This window comes from Phaenicophaeus curvirostris, chromosome 19 (assembly GCF_032191515.1).
Source record: "Phaenicophaeus curvirostris isolate KB17595 chromosome 19, BPBGC_Pcur_1.0, whole genome shotgun sequence".
Classification (NCBI taxonomy): Eukaryota; Metazoa; Chordata; class Aves; order Cuculiformes; family Cuculidae; genus Phaenicophaeus; species Phaenicophaeus curvirostris.
The window spans coordinates 10,750,467-10,766,068 of NC_091410.1; the positions used below are offsets into that span (position 1 = coordinate 10,750,467).

General features: G+C 49.7%; 1 protein-coding gene across 1 annotated transcript in view; it reads left to right on the forward strand.

Annotated features, from left to right (window-relative positions):
• The first annotated feature begins 6,824 nt into the window (after positions 1 to 6,824).
• Positions 6,825 to 15,602, forward strand: part of RGS9 (regulator of G protein signaling 9) — a 31,915-nt gene continuing 23,137 nt past the window's right edge. Inside the window, 5 exon segments of the mRNA XM_069872901.1 lie at positions 6,825 to 6,928; positions 12,210 to 12,306; positions 13,974 to 14,024; positions 14,195 to 14,301; positions 15,026 to 15,077. Of these exon segments, the coding sequence (XP_069729002.1) occupies positions 6,866 to 6,928; positions 12,210 to 12,306; positions 13,974 to 14,024; positions 14,195 to 14,301; positions 15,026 to 15,077 (370 nt within the window). The 5' untranslated portion in view covers positions 6,825 to 6,865.

A 15,602-nucleotide genomic window follows, 5' to 3' on the forward strand; every position in this document is an offset into this window, starting at 1 on the left:
CGCCCCGCGCCGGGCCCCGCCCCGTCACGTGACCGCCCGCCGCGACCCGCGCCTGCGCGTTGCGGCCTGCCGCGCGCGGCACCCCCCCCCCTATCACGTGAACGACGTCACGTGACCGAGCGCGGGCGGCACCACCCCGCTCTCTCTGCCCCGCTCCGGAGCCACCCGCGGCACTCCCCCCCCCCCCCCTCACGTGTCCTCAGGGCACCGCCGCCCGGCTCAGCCCCGCCCCCCCCCGCCCTTCCTTCTCCTGAACCGCGCACGCCCCGCTCCCGCCCGTCACGTGACTGACGTCGCCGCGCCCGGTCACGTGAGCGCACGGGCGGTGGCCGCCCGGCCGGCACCCGCGGCACTCAGGCCGCGGGGGAGGGGGGCTGCGTCACGTGACCGCGGGCACCACCGCCCCTCCCGTCACGTGATCAGCGTGAGGGAAGAGAAAGGCCCCGCGGGCGGTTAGAGGCGTGTAGGGGCAGGCGGGGAGGGGCTTTGAGTGTCTTTGAATTGGAAGGAGGACGATTTAGATGAGGAAGTAATTCCTCACAAGGAGGGTGGGGAGGCCCAGGTTGCCTAGAGCAGCCGTGGCTGCCTCATCCCTGGAGGTGTTCAAGGCCAGGCTGGATGGGGCTTGGGGGAACCTGATCCGGTGGGAGGTGTCCCTGTGCATGGCAGGGGGCTTGGAACTGGGTGGGCTTTAAGGTCCTTTCTGACCCAAATCAATCCATGGTTCTATATATTGCCTAAAAAGGTTGGATCACACGATCCTTGAAGTCCCTTCTAGCCTATCATTCTATGAAAGGAGGCCCAGGTTCAGCCTGTCCCAGCGGTGGCACCTTTGCTGCAGCAGGGAAGCAGGCAGGGCTGCTGTCGGTCATGGGGGCAGGATGAAGCTTGCCAGCTATGCAGTTTTTGTTCTCAGTACAGAGAGAAATGAGCTCGGTTAAAACATTTTGAACAGTTTGGCACATAGTTCTCTCTGCAGAGCCTTCCAGTGCTGCTGGCATGTGGCTGGGCAAACACTAGTTCTAGGCCTCACGTGGGGGCTGTGCACAGGCGGTGATAAAAACTGAGTGGAACTTATTATCTATTGTCAAGTTAGAGGAAATAAAGACTGTTTTTTAAAGTGCTTAGCAGTAAAATTTTCCTAAAAGTTGGCAACTGTTCATGTGACGGGTAGAGCAAACAGCAGGCTGAGTGACAAGCGAGGGCTGAAAACCCTGGTTTTGCCCTGACCTGCCCCTGAGCACAGTTGTTCTGTCCATCATGCATCATGAGCAAGACACTAACTTGCCATCAGTTACACCAGCACAGCGCAAGGCCATAAAACCATGCTGCCCACGCAGAAATACAGAGGCTGAAGGTGTGGTCTGTAAAATTAAAGGCAAAACGATGGTTACCTTTTGTATTCCTTTAGTTATTGATGCAAAAAAATGAGGAAACTGAGATGAGTTTAACACAAGGAAATATCACTTTGCCTCAGCTGGGCAGACCTCCTTCATGAAAGTCTACCACCAGTATCAGTGTTCACACCATAGACAGGGGATGGCCCCACATGGGGATAAATTCCACATGAATTATTCCATATGGCCTTGGAAAAAAAGGATTTCTCATGACAGAGCAGGATGTGGTATAAAATTCATACAGTCTTCCAAGAAGCACATCCTGGTGGTCTGGGATATGGAAACGAGTCACTCCTGAGCTTTAGTCCAAGTTCTAAAAGGGAGTGATCTTTGCTGCCTGGATGCAGCTTTCATCGTACCCCAGAAATGCAGAGGACTCCCAAGTTTCTACAATTCGCCTTGGAGTTTATTAGTTTTTGGTAAATGAAAATCCTACCAGTGTTTGTCCTTTTGTGCTTGTTATCTGCAAAGTGAATCTGGTAACAGCATTTGTGCTTTCCTTGAAAAAAATTAATGTCCTTGCTAAGGGACAATGAACATTTACTTTCTCTTAGTGAAAAAGAGAGTTGAAAACAAGGAACAAGAACAAAACATAGAAACGTAGAAGGAGTTACCTATTTTTTTGAGAATCTAACTAACTTATACCAGTGAAGTGTAACAAAAAAAATGTAAGTAGTAGAAGCAGGTCAAGAAAATCACAGTTGTGCAGCAAGGAAGATAACCAACAGCCAAGCTTGCACAAGAGTCCTTGCTCTCCAGACCAGCAGTGAGATGCACCTAAGCCTGGGCTGCAACAGTGAAGGATGAATGAATGAAGAGTAAAAGCTGATTTCACCAGAAACCAGAACTGCTTCAGGACAGACAGGCATCTCCTAAGGCTCAGCAGGGGAAGCCAAATAGCTCAGTCCTGTATCAGGTGTTAACCCAGCTGCATCCTCTCGCCCCAGCAGCCAAGCTTCATCTGTAAGGCATGGAGTGTAAGGTCTTTCTCTCTTTTGCTATTTTCCTTTCTCTTTGCCACTTCTTTCCTTTGCTTTCCTGTTCCTGGAAAGTCCAGGAGTGATGGGAAGCAAGTGCTGGCCATTTGTGCTGACAGCAATTCCCATGTGGCTGCTAAGGAAGCCTCTCATTTTGAGTGCTCATGCCCTTCCAGGCAGGACAATGAACTCTGGAGATATCACTGTAACTATTGCTTTGCTGAGAGACCTAAGATCAAGTCACATCTCTCTCTATGCCGCTACTTGCACTGTTTAATTTTTAATTTTTTTTTTTTTTTGGTAAACTGCTTTAAAATCGTCCTGGAAGGAACTGCGTACTGAAATTCAACCTCCACTTGCGATGCTCACAGTACCATTCTCATTGCTTCACTTACGTTACCCCTTCCTTCCCCTCAGGGCCGTCCCCAGTTTCCTTAGATAGAAAGGTAGTTCACTCACCACATGCCTTTTGTGTTGCATGATTCAACTTCTGATGTGTGAAGAAGGGGCAACCACGTAGGAAATGTGATCTTTGAAAAAAAAGGGGGGATTCCCTCTGCAGCATTTCCCACAAGAGAAACTGTCGAGAGTTGTGAGCAGGTCTGTTGAGAATGATCACAGCTTATGGGGGCTTCACAAGGAGAACAGAAGGACAAAATTCAACCCTTATTAGACTTTTTCCTGGCCAGGACACACTACGTGGCCTCAGGTGCAGGCTGAGAGGAGTCTGGAGAGCTCTGGAGAGCCATTCGAGTCTCTTGCTTTCTTGACTGACAAATTCACACATTAAACAACCAGACTCTGTCAGAGACTGTAGAACTGTTTGCTGTCCACAGGTGTGGGTTTCGTGATTGAAGGCCCAGGAGCATCTGCCTTCACAAGCTTGTGTAATCTGATTTAAATGCCTCGTGCTTCACATGGCAGATCTGCCGTAGCGCATTAACTGCTGGGGTAGTTCACCTGGACATCAGGTGAAACGCAGTTCATCTCTGATCTTCTTGTGTTTGGTGATTTAGGTCATTTACAGATGTTATCATTGCTGAATTTACACTGGACCTTCTTGATAGCAAAGACACGCAGTTGCTTTGTAATGGAGAGAGATACTCCTAGGCTTTATTTTAGCTTGTCAGAGAAAAATAGAAACTGAAAAAAATCCACACCTGAGCTACGAGCGGGTGTTGGCAGCAGATCAGCAGGATTTAAAATTACTGTCAGCTTTGGAGCTCAGCAAAGTTGAAGAGCTCACACTTCAGCTTGAGCTCTTCAGAGCTATTTCTCCTGAATCTCCTGCAAGGGATTTTTTCTTCTTTCTGAATTCATTTGTAGACATGGTTTTCAAACGTCTCTCATTAAAATGACACTTGGATTTCTCAAGGGAACTTTTAAAGTCAGTATTTTAGGATGAAATGACCGTTTTTATTCCTTTAAGAATGTGGGGCACATGCAGTTGGTGATTGATCCTTTACTTAGACTAGTGTTCACACCTCACCTAGAGTCCTTCCAAGTCCTTCCACCACCCAGGAGAGGCAAGGGAAACAGTGGTTCTGAGGAACCATTCGTAGTTTATAACAACTTTTCCTGGTTTGCTTACCAAACCAAGAAATGGAGCTGCATCTTGTATGCTATTTACTCTATTATGTCCAAAAGAATGACTTAGCTGTGTACACATGCCATTCTCCTGTCAGTATCTGCCTCTCTCAGAGATGGAATCACTTTTGTGATTCCATGATGTGATATCATCATCATCATCAAAAAGCCTGCTTGCCTTCACCATCCTTTCTCTTGCTTCCTCTGAATCCCCCTCTCCTGTTGTCCTGCAGGAACAGCTGTGCTACTGGAGGGGTTGTCACCTTTGCCATTTCAGAAGGCCACTGTGATCTGAGCTTGGTTTCAAAGAACCAAACAGAAACACAACACTTGAATTATGAGACACTGCAGAGGTGTGAAAAACACTCCTCCTGCTCCTTTCAGTCCCCAGCTGATGCCTTGAAGCGTGAGGTACAATAATTTTGATGCTTACATGCGGAGTGGCAGAGCTTACTCATAATCATTAAATCACCTAGCAGCACGGAGCAGAGGAGGGAGGAAAAGCCGCCTGGAAAATAAGGAGTGGCTGATCCAGCGGCTGCTGTGACTCACAGGGGGATTTCACATGGGTGTGACTTGGAGCAAACACAAGAGAAAGGCTTTCCAAAAGCACCGGCTTGCACAGATACTGTGAAGGAGCAGAGATAAAGATGAAACACTTCCACAAGGGCAACAAAGCAACTGGGAAAGCAACCTGTGCCTTCGGGATATTACTGTGAATGGAAGAAGGCTCTGCTGGAGCTCAGAGCCGATGCGCTTTCTGGAAGTGTGTGAGCCACGGATTGTACCATCAGGACAGTCGCTAGCAGTGTGGTTGGGGAGGCACTGCCATGAGAAACAGCTCTGCACATGTGGGAAGCGTGAGCTACTCAAATATGTAGTGTGTGATGTGCATGAGGTATAAATGTGCCCGTACAACCAGTGTTTGCGTGTCCGTGGGACGCGTGGGAATGTGCTGAGTGGGATCTGCTTATGGCGAGTGCAGTGTGAGTGTCTGCTCACGTATACACATGGCTCTCCATGCACACCACGGCGTGAGCACACCCTCTCGCGAGGGAGAGTCTCTGTGGTGTGCAGGAAGGTGTGCACACAGTGCATGTAGATGCCCCGTGTGCAAATGGAAATGTGCCCACGTGGCTAACAGGGATTCCTGGGAATGCTCGTACGAGCCTTGACACAAACAGATTCTCCATGAGTGCAAACCCAGCCATCTCCTCCTGCCCAGCTGTGCTGGCAGGCTGAGCCCTGTGTGTCAGGAGGAAATCTCACTGTTTTCTGAAGAAACCAGAAAACCAGAGCTTTTGGTTTCCAATGCTGCCAGCCGGGTACAGTTCCTCACCTGCTGGCATGAGACAGCTCTGTTGTGAGGAAGCACTGTGGAGCCCCGTGATCTTCCTCTGGTCACTGTTAGTCACCATTTCCTCATGTGGCAAAGCCACTGACTCCCCAAAACCACCCAGCTGGCTCCTGCCTCCGCAGCAGAGCTGACCTGGGCTGAGCCAAGCTGCGCTGACCGAGGCTGGCGGCAGTCCAGGAGCTGATGCCTGAAGCACTGCTTACCTTCTGCACATGCATGACACTCTCTCACCACAAATTGCTCTTGGGTGCCCTTGCATTACTCTGACTCTAGCCTAGGAGCGTTCTGGGGAGGATTTTCCTCTTTCTCCTGCTCTCGCCTCCCTAACACCACCTGCTCTGCACAAACACCTTCTTTTTGTAAGGACCAATTCCAGTGTGACTACCAAGCTTGGTTGGCATGGACAGCACCGAGCACCTAGTACCCTCCAGAATCACTGTCTACAACTATCTGGAAGGAGATTGTAGTGAGGTCGGTGCTGATCTCTTCTCCTAAGTGATAGGTGATAGGTGACAGCACAAGAGGGAATGGCCTCACGTTGTGCCGGGGAGGTTCAGATTGGACATGAGGAAATGTTTCATCACCAAGACAGTTCTCAGGCACTGGCAGAGGCTGCCCAGGGTGGTGGTTGAGTCCCCATCCCTGGAGGGATTTAAAAGACAGGTGGATGAAGTGCTTAGGGATATGATTTAGTAGTGGACAGGTACAGTTTGACTTGATGATCTCAAAGGTCTTTTCCAACCTAGTGATTCTATGACCCTCGTTGCTCTTTCCATCTCCCTGAAAGGAGGTTGTAGCAAGGTGGGTGTTGGTCTCTTCCTTCAGGTAACAAGTGACAGGATGAAAGCAAATGGCCTTAAGTTGTACCAGGGGAGGTTTAGATAGGAAATTAGGAAAAATTTATCTGCTGAAAGAATGGTGAAGCATTGGAACTGACTTCCCAGGGAAGTTGTGGAGTCTCCATCCCTGGAGGTGTTTAAAAGACAGGTAGATTAAGTGCTTAGAGATATGATTTAGTAGTGGACAGGTATGGTTGGGCTTGATCTCTTTGGTCTTTTCCAACGTAGTGATTCTGTGAATCAGGCTACACCTCCATCAGCTCTCTCCCCTGTTCCCAGTCCAAGCCCTGGCCCAAGCTCTGTTCGCAGCACCCAGACCTGGTCCCAGCACCCAGACCTGGTCCCTTACACCCAGCTCTGGTCCCTTGCACCCAGTGTTAGTCCCAGCACCCAGCCCTGGTCCCTTGCATCCCCCCCTGGCCCCTTACACCCAGCTCTGGTCCCAGCCCCCAGCCCCAGCCCCCTCCTGCCCCGCCCTCTCAGCCCCCGCCCCCTTCCACCAGACCACACCCACTTCCACAGGCCCCGCCCATTCCACAGGCCCCGCCCCTTCCACAGGCCACGCCCCTTTATGCAAATCACCCTGGGCGGTCTGTGATTGGCTGCGCCGCGCGGCGCTGTCCCCGCCCCTCCCGGGGGGCGCGGTGCCCGGCGCCAGGTGCGCCCGGTGGGGGCGGCGGCTGCGGCGGCTCCGGCGGCACCGGCAGCATGACCGTCACCCGGCTGGACCATGGGCAGCGCTACCGGCCCAGGATGGCCTTCCTGAAAAAGGTGAGGGGGGGGAGCAGCGACCGGGCGCGGCCGCTCCGGCTGGGGCGCTCCCGGGCTGCATCCCGGGGCGGGGATGCCGTGTGGTACCCAGCGACCGGTGCTCCGGGCCGGGGGCGGGACACGGATCCAGAGCATCCTGCCCTCTGAGTGCCCCGCAACCTGTTGGATCCCAAGGGTTCGGGCTGGGGGGCTGCGGGGAGGCGTGTGCCAGAGTCAGGGTGGATATAAAGCTGTAATTTTATTTATTCAGTTTAGCCTCAGCTGAATTATTCTCCTGACACGTTTTTTCTCTCTCCCATCTTTTTTTTTCCCCACAAAACCCTCAAGCCTGTCGTTTCCCAGGGGAAAAAACATCACTGCCCAGTTCAGCTCTAGTCCACGGCCAGTCTGGCATGTGCATTCCCAGTGCTCCCAGTCTGTTTTCAGAGGATGCACCATGGCTAGCTCTCTGCCTCTTTCCTTTTTTTTCAGCAACGAGTGTATTTGTGGCCAGAAACAGTTGAAAGAGTGGGAAGATACATGCCTACGCTTTTGGATGTGATGCGTAATTTCGTAAAGCATTCCGTGTGGTTTTTTTCCCTGTAGCATTCATTCAAAAGTGGAGCCGGTTTTAGTATAACTAGTATCTGCAGACTGTAAAAAGCAGAGTGTTAAGCTAGCTTTTCTTGCCCCCACCTCTCTTGCCTGTGGCTTATCCTGTTGAGTGGAATTAACTGAATTTCCAGTGACAGGTACAGCCACCCAGTTGCGCTTGGAGTTGTAGTTAGCTCTCCTGCAACACCCATGACCTAGGGAGGATTCCAGGAGGGGAGAGGAGGGGAAATTTGGGGCTATTTTCTGCTAAGGTGTGAACCTGGCAATATAAGTACTGTACGTTTTATTCTAGAGGAAGTAAAGAAGCTATTTTCTTTGGTGCTGTGTTTTTTAAGGTAAATTTGGCCAAATTCTGCACTGAGTGCTACCCTGTGGACTTGTGTGCGGGGGTGCAGAGGAGAAGCTGTGTGCTTTGAGAAAACAACCTCCAGCAGCTGCGCGTTAGCTGCTCCGTAGGAGCAAAATGCTCCAAGTTCCTCAGGTGGGAAGATCTATTAAATACAGCGATGCGCTGTTAAAGCGCCTGTCACGCTGTAGGCAGCAAGAAGGTTTTGGTAGTTACGGTGCTTTGCAAGTCTAACACCTGTTAGCACAAGGAAAGGAAGCTCCTGGATGGTCAGCAGGCTTTGGCTTTCATCTCTTGCTTCCTTCTTCCTCTGTTTTTTCCACACCTCAGGGAGGTGATGGAGGGAGCCTCAGTGTGGTCTGGGTACAGACAGCTGTGTCTTCAGAGCCCTCTGAAATACCGAGCACCTTTACTGGTTGCCTGTGGTGGGAGCTGAGGATGCTTGCCATGCATCCAGCAAGCGCCTTGCAGGCTGAGATCCGTGAGGAGCTAAAATCCTAGAGAGAAGCTTTGTTAATTGCGTAAGCGTGCTCAGGCTTTGCCACCAGCTGGCACATAGGCTGGAACCGTGGGTTTGTGGCAGCCGCACGGAGGGATTCCCGCTGTGCTGCAGGACCTGTTGCACCTTTGCAGCTGCAACACGTTGCCGCGCTGGTTCTTCAGAAGCAGCTTGTGACTGCAGCAATCCTGCTATTGGACGGGGAGAGAGGAAAAGGGGTTGCTTTATAGGGGTGGGATAGGGCTGTGTACTTGCTGTGAGGCTGCTCTGCACAGCTTGGGCTGGATGTAGAGCTTGGTCTTCGTGGCCAAACCACGGGGGGCATGGGGAGCCCCCTCCAAAGCCCTGTAACACCTGCTAGTATGCAAAATACCCATGACTAATGCTTAGGTTGTTTTATTCTATTTTTTCCCCTCTCCTAAACTGTCTTTGTAGGAAGAATATTGGCACAAAAGTCTGGTGGGACAGGGAGGCAGCTTCTGAAATGCAGTTTGGCCAGATGCTGGGAGAGCTTGAGCCAGCTGAAGCTCTTGGTGCCTGTGCCTGCCCAGCAGCCAGGATCTGGCCTCCGTTGGGCATCAGCTGGCAAAGCAGGAGGCAGCGCGCAAGCAAGGTTGTGCTCTCCAGCAGCTGCTGGGCTGTGCATTTTTCCTTGCTGTGCTACATGAGCTGCCTCGTGACTCATACCTCGTGGGTAGGGCTGATGGATGTTGCCTGCCTTTTCCCTCTGCCTCCTCCTTATTCTGGTCCCCAGTGGCTCCTCTTGAGGCAGCGCAGCAGCCAGGGAGGGCTGGGGTCTTCTCCAGCCTGGCTTCCATTCACCTGGCTTAGACTTCTCAGTATCTCCTGGCCCTCATCTGCCTGGACGTTTCTTGACACATGTCAGCATCGGAATTGCGTTTTTACTGGAAGGATCTAACCGTGGGATTCCTGCTCTCTGTTTAAGTGAGGCCCAGGGCTTAGGGAGCTGAGCCTTAGCCCAAGCTCAGGCTCATCCCATTCTCCCTTTCCCTGCCCTAGGCTAGGACATATTGATGCTACACATTTCTGCAGAGCATCGCTTAGAGAGCATGATGTGCTCCCTGGTGAGAGGCGATGTGCTCAGCCGGGCAGGACTCTGCTTTGGTTTGGTTTTGCGAGCTCAAGTTTTGCTTTGCACTCAGTGAACCTGGTGACTTCTTGCAATCAGATGGGGGACAGACAGTTTTCCTGTTGTCTCCTCTGTGGCTTTCAGGGTGAGGTCACCTCTGCGGAGATTCTGACTGATCTGAAGGGACATCTCAAGGGGCCTCATGTCTTGCGATGGCTCTGCTTGAGGTGCGCTCACCCAGAGCCTGGCTCCTTTTGAAGTCCTCCTGCTGATATTTACCTCTGTGTGCGTCTCCACCCACCAACCAGTGTCAGGAAGTGGCTTCTGGCTCTACAAAATTCAAACCAGACGGTGCTTCCCTGGCTGAAAGCATGATAAAATGGGCTAGAGCCCTTAGCAAAGCAAGCAAATGTTCCTGCTGTATTTTAACCAGCCCTCCTGGCCTCCTGTCACCAGGCTGGTGCTGATAGCAACTCCTACTCACCAGCAACCCATGATCAGTAGTGTTTCCTTAGGAGAAGAGGAAGAGACGAGGTGAATTTTGATGAATAAAGTGCGTGGTTTGAAGCCAGAGCAGCAAACACCCCCTAACAGCAGCTCCCTGGCTCATTGCACTTATTTCTTTTGAATATATATTATTTCTCCAATGACAAGAGGGAGCCTGGTGGGATACGAATGCAATGAGACTCTGGAACTGTTTTGCTCATTGAAGGCAGGGAACATGCTGTGCTGGGAGGCTGTGTGGGTTTCTGAGCCAATTCCCTGCTCTCAGCTGGTAAAGACCTGTCTCTTGAGCCCACTGGGAAGCGAACGGCAGCCCGGTGCTGGGGCAGGCTGGGCTGAGCCTGGTGGAACCTGCCTGGTGGTATCAGACTGCAGCAGGGTGGTGATAAGCAGCGCTGTGGCTACTCGCAGGATCCCTGCATGCTGACAAGATGCTGTCTGCACAGCAGACACGCAGTTACAGGGAGTAGGGGACTTCCCCAAGATCACCCTCATTTCCTTAGAGGGAACTGAGTCCAAGTTTCCTAAATTAGTGCCCTGTCTGCTAGACCATCCTGCCTCACCTTGTCTCACAGGGCTACGTGGGTATCTCTCCACACCCAGCCTTGAGCTTACTGAGACCAGTATTAGGGGTTCAGGTAAAAGGTCTAAAAAAGTCTTCTTATTCATGACTTTGAGTCTGTTTTGCTATTTTAAAATATTTTACGGACGTATTTATACAATTCTTTGTGTGAAATTTTACCAGCCTTCTCTATTGTAGTATTATTTTGACACTGAGTTTAAAAACAGTGGAGAATCCATTTTTACTGTCAAGCCCAGAGTGCATTCTGTCACTACAGACTTAAATCCTCACTAAACTTGGCAAGACCTAGGACCAAAGTCACTGTGGTGTCTGTGAAGACAATACCCTTCATTATGTGTGAGTGTCATCAAGTCACACTCTAATCCTAGTTAAAAAGCTACAGCCTAACCCAAAATAATGTGCAGAGAGACCAAATTGGTCCTGTGGGACCAGTTTTGATTGAATGTCTCTGGAAGCAGAAGACAAAAAGAACAGCATCTTCCACAAAGCTGATGTTCTCATGGCACTCAGATAATCTAAAATGAGGAGATGGGGAGCGTGCCCCAACTCAATGCATCCGAGTGGAGGATTCCAAGTGCAAGAAGGAGGCTCTTGTGCTTTTGGGCCAGTTCTAGTGAGAAGTCAAATATGAGAGGAGGGAAATACATTTGAAAATCTTAATCTTTAAAAAAGTAAGATTGTTGGGAACCAGAGATAAAAGAAGTCTGGCCCTGAGGGTAAGACCTATCATCCGTAACAGGATCTGTTAAAACAAGTCATCAGCATCCCTCACCAGCATCCCTCAGGAATCAAAGGCAAGAGATGCTGCCAGATAGGAGGGTGAGTCGCTCTGGATGGTGGCGCTGCCCCATCCCCAGAGGGACTGAGCTTTGCTGCCCACAGAGGAGGAGTGAAAATCCCAGGTGGGTGGGTGCAGCTGCCCACAGGAACAGCCAGAGTCCCTTGGACACCTCCTCCCTACAACCTGGGCTCCATTTCTGCGTTTGCAGACTGCTTTCTGACATGTAAATTCTGGTCCCTGCTGTCATCGATCCTTTGCCAGCTTTTCAAAGCCTTGGCTGGGGCTGGGGCTGTGCTTTCTCAAAGGATGGGTCATTTGCATCCCTCCCTGCCCTGGATCTGAGCTTCTTGCTCAGCCTTGGAGCAAAGCGATGTGCTGTTCCTGCTGCTCTCCTAAAGTCCTGTTTGGTTATTATCTGCAGGCCAGAAACAGAACCTTTGCTGTTTGGTCTGCAGCCAAAATATCGCTTATTTTCTTGGTGTGTGATGCAGTATCTACAAGTCTGTGCAGAGCTGAGGTATTTGTGCAATAGAAGCACAGATTTTATTTCCTCCCTCTTTTTGCTTTCTTATTGCCCAGTGAGCCAGAGAAGAACTTTGATGGGTAGCAGAGATTATTTATTTATCATGGAGTGGTTACATCCTGTCCCTCCTCTGCTAACCCTGGCTGTGCGTGTGTTTCTTCTGTAGGAGGGAGGGACACTGTGAGTCAGTGCGAGAGCTGACATGGTTTGGAGGTGGCATCTCTGATGGCAAGGGGAGGTTCAGAGAGGACTCTGGCTGTCGCATCGGTTCCTGTAGCACTCCCTGGCCCCCCAGATGGATGGTCCTGGGGCTCTGCCCGTCCACTCTTGTAATACATCCCAACCCCACCATGCCTTGCAGATCGAACCCCTTATGATGGAGATGCAGGATCCAGACAAGGGCGTCAAGACGCAGACGCAGAGGGTGATGATCACGAACATCCCACATGCTGTGACAGGTAAAAACTTTGCTGGGACAAGGGACCGGGCCAAGGACGTTTGTCAATAACCAGCTGTGTGTGGACCCCAAGGTTCCCAATAAATATTTGCCATGCATCCTTTGAGACATACTTGCCCCCTTTATCTCCTCCTCACTGGTATCTCATTTCACTCCTTGTTCATCAAATCAGAGACACAAAAATAGATAATCATGCACTTTTAGCTGTGTCATGTGAGTTTAACTGAAGTGATCTTGCTTTCTCTTAGCACACATGGAAATATGGGTGCTTCAGCCTCCAGATCTGTCATATTCCTGGTGGGGCTGGATCACAAATCAGGATAAATATCAACATACAATTAAAACAGGCAGACTGGAGTCAGACTGAACTTCAGAAATGAACAACAAATAATTAGTCTTCCTCTTAATGTTTTCTGCTAATAATAGTTTTTCTTCGGTGTGCGGGAAAAAACCAAAATATTCAACCCATTGCCTATAAATGGCAGCTTTTCCTCTTCTAGCAGGCTGAAGAAACAGCAAATACACTAATTGGCTTCTGGGTGCTGCAAAATACTTTCATGTTAGTGAGGGAATGGTGAAAGCATTAGAGTAGTGGGCACAAGCACTGGAGAGAGCTTTGCTATTCACGTGTAGGAAGCTAACTAGTTAAATTCAGAGTCATTAAACTGGCTTACAGCAGAAAAGGCAAATAAACCTCCATGTTAAAATTGCACCTTTGGGGGAAAATGCTTACAGAGAGAGCTGTCTAGAAATGAGTGATGAGATAATCCTTTAATTTCATCTATTTCAGGAAGCAGGCAGTAGGATAAGAGCTTTGAGCCCCTATTAGAAAGTTAAGTCATCACTGCAATGACAAGAAAGGTCAACACCTCAATCTGCAGTTCTAGGCATTGTTTGGAGGAAAAGACAAATAATTGATCAGGGGATGAGTGCATTTAGAAGGAGGTTTGTGAAATTTGCTCCCAGAACGTGGAACTAAAACTGCTGGGGGTTTATTCTGACCGTGGGTATGCCTGGCCACACCCCACCAGAAGAATGGGGAGAGATGAGGAGTCCAGAAATCTTGTTTCCCTTTGATATGTCCTGTTCCCACTGCAGCATGGATCTGAGACTTGAACATCACTTCTGCACTGAAAGTCACATCTCTTAAAGGACCCAAAATGACCCGTCACTGATCTGTTACCAAAACTGGGCCAGGACTGTGCTCTGTGAATCTGGAGATACTTTGCATTGAATCTTTAGAGGCAAGATGGTGTAAAACTAGGGGCACTTCACCTTCCCTGGAGTGGAAGCTGTTGCATTGCTTAAGTCCTTTCTAAGCTGATGATAAGGGTTTAAGTGTTGCTCAGGCCACGTGTGTTTCTGCACACTCACACTGTGCCACCCCGAGGTCACTGCCGGCCTTGGGCTCCCCCTCTCAGGGACTGATGCTTGTTTGGTTGGAAGAAAGGCTGAGTGACAGCTTGTCCAGTGAGATTTTACCTCTTTATGCACCAGCAGTGCATTTTATCTCTGCTTCTCTTGCACGGTGCATTTGCAGGAAGGGGTCTGAGCACTTGGTGGGCTCCAGAGCACAGTAAAGGGTGAGGACTGGAGAGGTCTCATTTTGACCCATGGATTTTGGGACATTCCCAGCTTCAAGCACCTGACATTTTCTTTGCTTTACAGGTACTGATATAGTGCAGTGGATTCTCCAACGCTTACAGATCACTCAGGAAGGTAGGTAGAAATATAAAAACTGAGGCTTTTCCAGCACTGAGTTGTAAATCTTTAAGGTCCCCATAGACAAAACCTCTTAGATGAATTCTTCTCTCCCGAGTATCATCTCAATTTTCAACTAGAGTGCAGTGTTCCTGTGCAATCAAAACATCTGTCTTGTCCATTTTCAGAGGCGCTCCACCTGGGGGACCTGTTTGTCAAATATGGATATATCTACCCTCTTCAGGAGCCAAAGAATCTCACTCTTAAGACAGACGGCAGCCTCTACAGGTTTCAAGTGAGTGGCACCTTGTCTAAAGCTGTTGAGAAGGGGGTCAGCATGAGTTTGTAAACCAGGCAGCTGAGGCAATTCCCCAAGACTTGTACTTGTGAGACCGTGCTGTGGAGCTGTGCTAGTTGTTCAACAGTGAAGGAGGAAGGGATCCACGGAGTAGCTTCAGGCCAGTTCCCCTGGTTCTGTGTGTTAGATTACAGTTGACAGGGAAGCTGTGGTACTTCCTTCAGCTAAATTAGTGTACTTGTTCTACTTCAAAATAGCTGTGCTTTCTTCCAAATATGTGTTTTCTTCCAGATCTTAAAGTGGCTCGTTGAAAATAGAACGATCTAGGGAGACTGAATAATGAGTACAGAAAAAGCACAGTAATAATGGGATGTTATCAGAGTTCATGGTTGGACCATTTCCAGTATGATAGGAAATTAGAGTACCCTCGTTGGTACTTTAAATGGGGACTCTGATTTCCCCATGGTGGAAACTCGGCTTCAGCATCTCAGTCTGAATGCGCAGTGAGAACTGGCCACGTTAACCGATTGCAAAGCAGAAAGGGATTTGACATTGGCAGCCTGCTGGCATCCATTCTCCTGCTGTAGCTTGCCCGAGCTGACACACAGCTAAGGAGCTGAGGCTCTGAGTACAGCAGAGGAGAACTTTCCTCTCCCTCCAGTGTCAGCAGTATGAATTCAAGGCTACTGTGCACTAACAAAAGGTTTTTGTCTTTCTGCAGACCCCCTACTTCTGGCCAGTGCAGAGCTGGCCTGCTGATGACACAGACTATGGTGAGTGACAGCACTGTACGTGTTTAGGAGCTGTAGTGCAAGCCCAGGTGTTTGTGTGCACAGTCCTGCACCGCGTTTGCTGTTCATCTTTTTGTGCTGTGTGCCCACATGCAACAAACAGCCCTTGCATTTTCTTTCATGCTGTTCTGTGAAGAGCTCTCAGTGATGCTGATTTGAGGGAGTGCTCTGGATGTGACCACATTGTGGTGGCTGTGATGAGAAAAAGTGCTTAAGCTTCTCTTACGTTCCCCTAAGATCGATCAGACTGGAACACATCTGAAATACTCTGCTGGGTAGGAAAGACTTTAAACACAAGGTTAGGTTTCCCTGAGTAGTTAAGTGTATTCCTGGACCTGAGCCCAAGGCTGTCTTCCTGTAGATTTGGATCAAGCCCTGCATTCAGAGATAATTCTATCTTTGCATAATGTTCAGTGGCTCCTGATGTCTCCTAATGGCTCTTTCCGTATAAATTTTTTTTTGCCTTTATGATGCTTTTTATTATAGTGCTAATCGTGAAACTTGGGC